The 2,771-nt window shown below is 53.6% G+C and overlaps 1 protein-coding gene across 2 annotated transcripts in view; it reads right to left on the reverse strand.

Annotated features, from left to right (window-relative positions):
* The window catches only part of Galnt9 (polypeptide N-acetylgalactosaminyltransferase 9), a 27,217-nt gene that overhangs the window by 16,105 nt on the left and 8,341 nt on the right, over window positions 1–2,771 (reverse strand). Inside the window, exon 5 of one of the 2 annotated variants that reach the window (XM_033762488.1) lies at window positions 2,604–2,771. In XM_033762488.1, coding sequence (XP_033618379.1) covers window positions 2,604–2,771 — 168 coding nt within the window. Of the gene's footprint in view, window positions 1–1,329; window positions 1,407–2,603 lie in introns of those variants that run through there. The other variant, XM_010604253.2, reaches the window with a different exon arrangement.

The raw sequence follows: 2,771 nt of genomic DNA on the forward strand, positions 1-2,771 counted from the left end.
AGGAGGAGGAGGAGGAGGAGGAGGAGGAGCTGGGAGGACACAGCTTCTGGCGGCCATGTTTGGGCCCTGGATCAACCATGCCTGATGCCACACGATGAAACATTGTTTGAAGCTGTCCAGTTTGAATCAGGTTTCAGGCTGTCATGTTGTAGGTGGTGAATGACACAGACTCCAAGCATGAATCCCAGCTCCTCTGGAGCATTCTGTTCACACTGCAGTGGAGTGACTAGGAGCCTGTGAGTGAGATCAGGCTGGCTTCTCTTCTCTGCTCTCCTGCAGAACTAGTGTATCCATGTGTGGACATCTATGTACATGTGTGTGATGGCTATCAGGACTCTTCCCTGTTACTCCTGCTCCTCAGTATGAGGGAGGAAATGACTGACAGGACTTTGCCATGTTATTCTGAACCTCAGTGTGAGGAGGCGATGTCTTACAGGACTCTGCTGTTTCTCCTGCTCCTCAGTGTGAGGGAGGAAATGACTGATCGGAGTCTTCCTCAGTTCTCCTGATCCCCAGTATGAGGAGAAAATGTCCAACAGGAGTCTCACCTGTTTCTCCTACTCCTCGGTGGGTGTGAGGAGGTAATGTCTGACAGGAGTCTTCCTAGGTTCTGATTCTCAGTGGGAAGGGATGTCTGATGGGACTCTTCCTCTTATTCCTGCTCCTCAGTGTGAGGAGGAAATGTCTGACAGGACTCTCTGCTATTTCTCCTGATCTCCAGTGTGAAGAGGTGATGTCTGACAGGACTCTCTCCTGTTACTCCTGACCTCAATGTGAGAAGGTGATGTCTGACAGGAACTCCTGATCTCAGTGTGAGAAGGTGATGTCTGACAGGAGTCTTCCTCCATTCTCCTGATCCCCAGTGTGAAGAGGAGATATCTGACAGGACTCTCCACTGTTACTCTTGATTCTCTGTGAGGAGGTGAAGTCTGACAGGACTCTCTCTGTCACTTATTCTCTTTGAGGTAAGTGATGTCTGACAAGATTGTTCCCTGTCATTGTCGGTGAGGAAATGGAGCAATCCACCTTCCTGGATGCACAGCCACCAAGCCATATTCCCTCGAAAGAGGGTGAGGTCTGGCAGGCCTATTGTTTTCATGGTCATTTAGTCTCATCTTTTGGGCCTCTCTTGAACAATATTGCCAGGAGCTTGGTGTTGAAGCCTCCATTTGCTCATATATGTTCAGTTCACTTGCTCTGTAGATTCCCAGCATTTGCCTGGCTGGTCATTCAGGAATATTTTCTAACTCTCTGGAGAATCATGGCCTCCAACATGGTTGCCCCTTTCATTCAGCTCACCAACCCCATGTACAGTTCTTTGCTCCATACCTCATACACCCTTGGTATCATCCATGTGTCATTTTCCTTCTTGTGCTGGATGTGCAGTGATTTCTCATGGAGGCTGCAGGGCACATCCTGGTCACTGTACTGCCTCCTCTCCTGAGCAGGTTGGCTATGTGTCCTGTTTTCTGTGCAGCATCTGCTTGGTCTTCTTGATCTTGGTGTGTTCCTGTCAGAGAGTTTTCACAGCCCTCCAGTGATGCTAATGAGACTGTTTGGCAATGCTGTGCACAGGACTCCATGAGGCCAGGAGTCCCACTCAAGGCCTCTGTGCCTGCCAGTACCTGTGGGAAATGCTGACTGTGGGCCTGAATCTCACACACAGGGTGGGATCTTCACGTGCCAATGGCAAAGACTGTCAAGTGCATCAAGGGAGGAAAATAACCCAAAGCATTGCTCTTGCCCAGGGCTGAAGGAGCCCTGAGCAGGTTCCTACCTAAGGTGCCTGCACCTGCTCCTCAGCTAGTGCAGCAGGCACCCAGCTCCAGGTTCAGGGCCTTCGAGGACCCAACTCTGGGGGTAGTGGTGTGGGGTTCCCCAGCCTGGGCCCTCCTCAGTGCCACCACTGTCACAAGCAGTCTCCTCTATGGAGTGAACATTTCTCCTCCCTGGAACCCATGCAGGGCTGGCTGGGGCTGGGTAACTTCACCCACCTTGCCTGACCCACAGTGCGTGACCCGCTGCTCTGCCTGCAGATGCAAGTGCTTAGGGTTCCTTCAGGAGAGAATGTCGTGCTGCTGGGGACGGCTCAGTGGCCTGTGATGGCTGCACACTCCTAGACGTGATGGGCCTGGCTAAGGCAGCCTCCATAGACCTGGCCAGGGCTGTGGGATCAGGGTCGGCCACATCTGGGGGGACCCATGTGCTGTAGGAGAGGCACCAGCCCCTGTGGGATTCCCAAGAAAGCAGGGTTTGCCCCTAGATTCTGAGGTAAGGTCTCAGGGACCCCTGGAAAGGAGACGCTGCATTTGGTGAGAGACGCCTGGAGGGAACCCGACTAGTACAGCCCCCATTGCCCTGGGTGAATGGGTCCCCACCCAGTGGCTCAAGAGACTCCATAAGGGGTGTTCAAAAAGTGTTAAAAATGTTACAATCTCCCCTTTTGAGCCAAAGGAATTGGTTGAAAATAAGGAGAAATGCTCTGCAGAGACCACAAATCAGATCAAACGCCCAGGGGCCTGCACCCTCCTGGTGGGACAGAGGCCTCATTGGTCCCCAGCACCTTGCTCACTAGCGCCCCCTGCTGGCGGGACCCTCCTCACCTGATGGGCGCGGCCTCGTCGCCCTGGTCTAGCCAGTCCTGCGGCGGGATGATGTACATGCACCATAGGCCCCAATTGTAGCCGTGGGCGGCGTTGGCATACTGCTGCACCTCGAACGTGCTGTACTTGATGTTGTCGATGGCCGGCAGGACCACGCGCCGCCGGTCC

Source organism: Fukomys damarensis, unplaced genomic scaffold, assembly GCF_012274545.1.
Source record: "Fukomys damarensis isolate Sample0158 unplaced genomic scaffold, DMR_v1.0_HiC HiC_scaffold_12, whole genome shotgun sequence".
NCBI classification, from domain to species: Eukaryota; Metazoa; Chordata; class Mammalia; order Rodentia; family Bathyergidae; genus Fukomys; species Fukomys damarensis.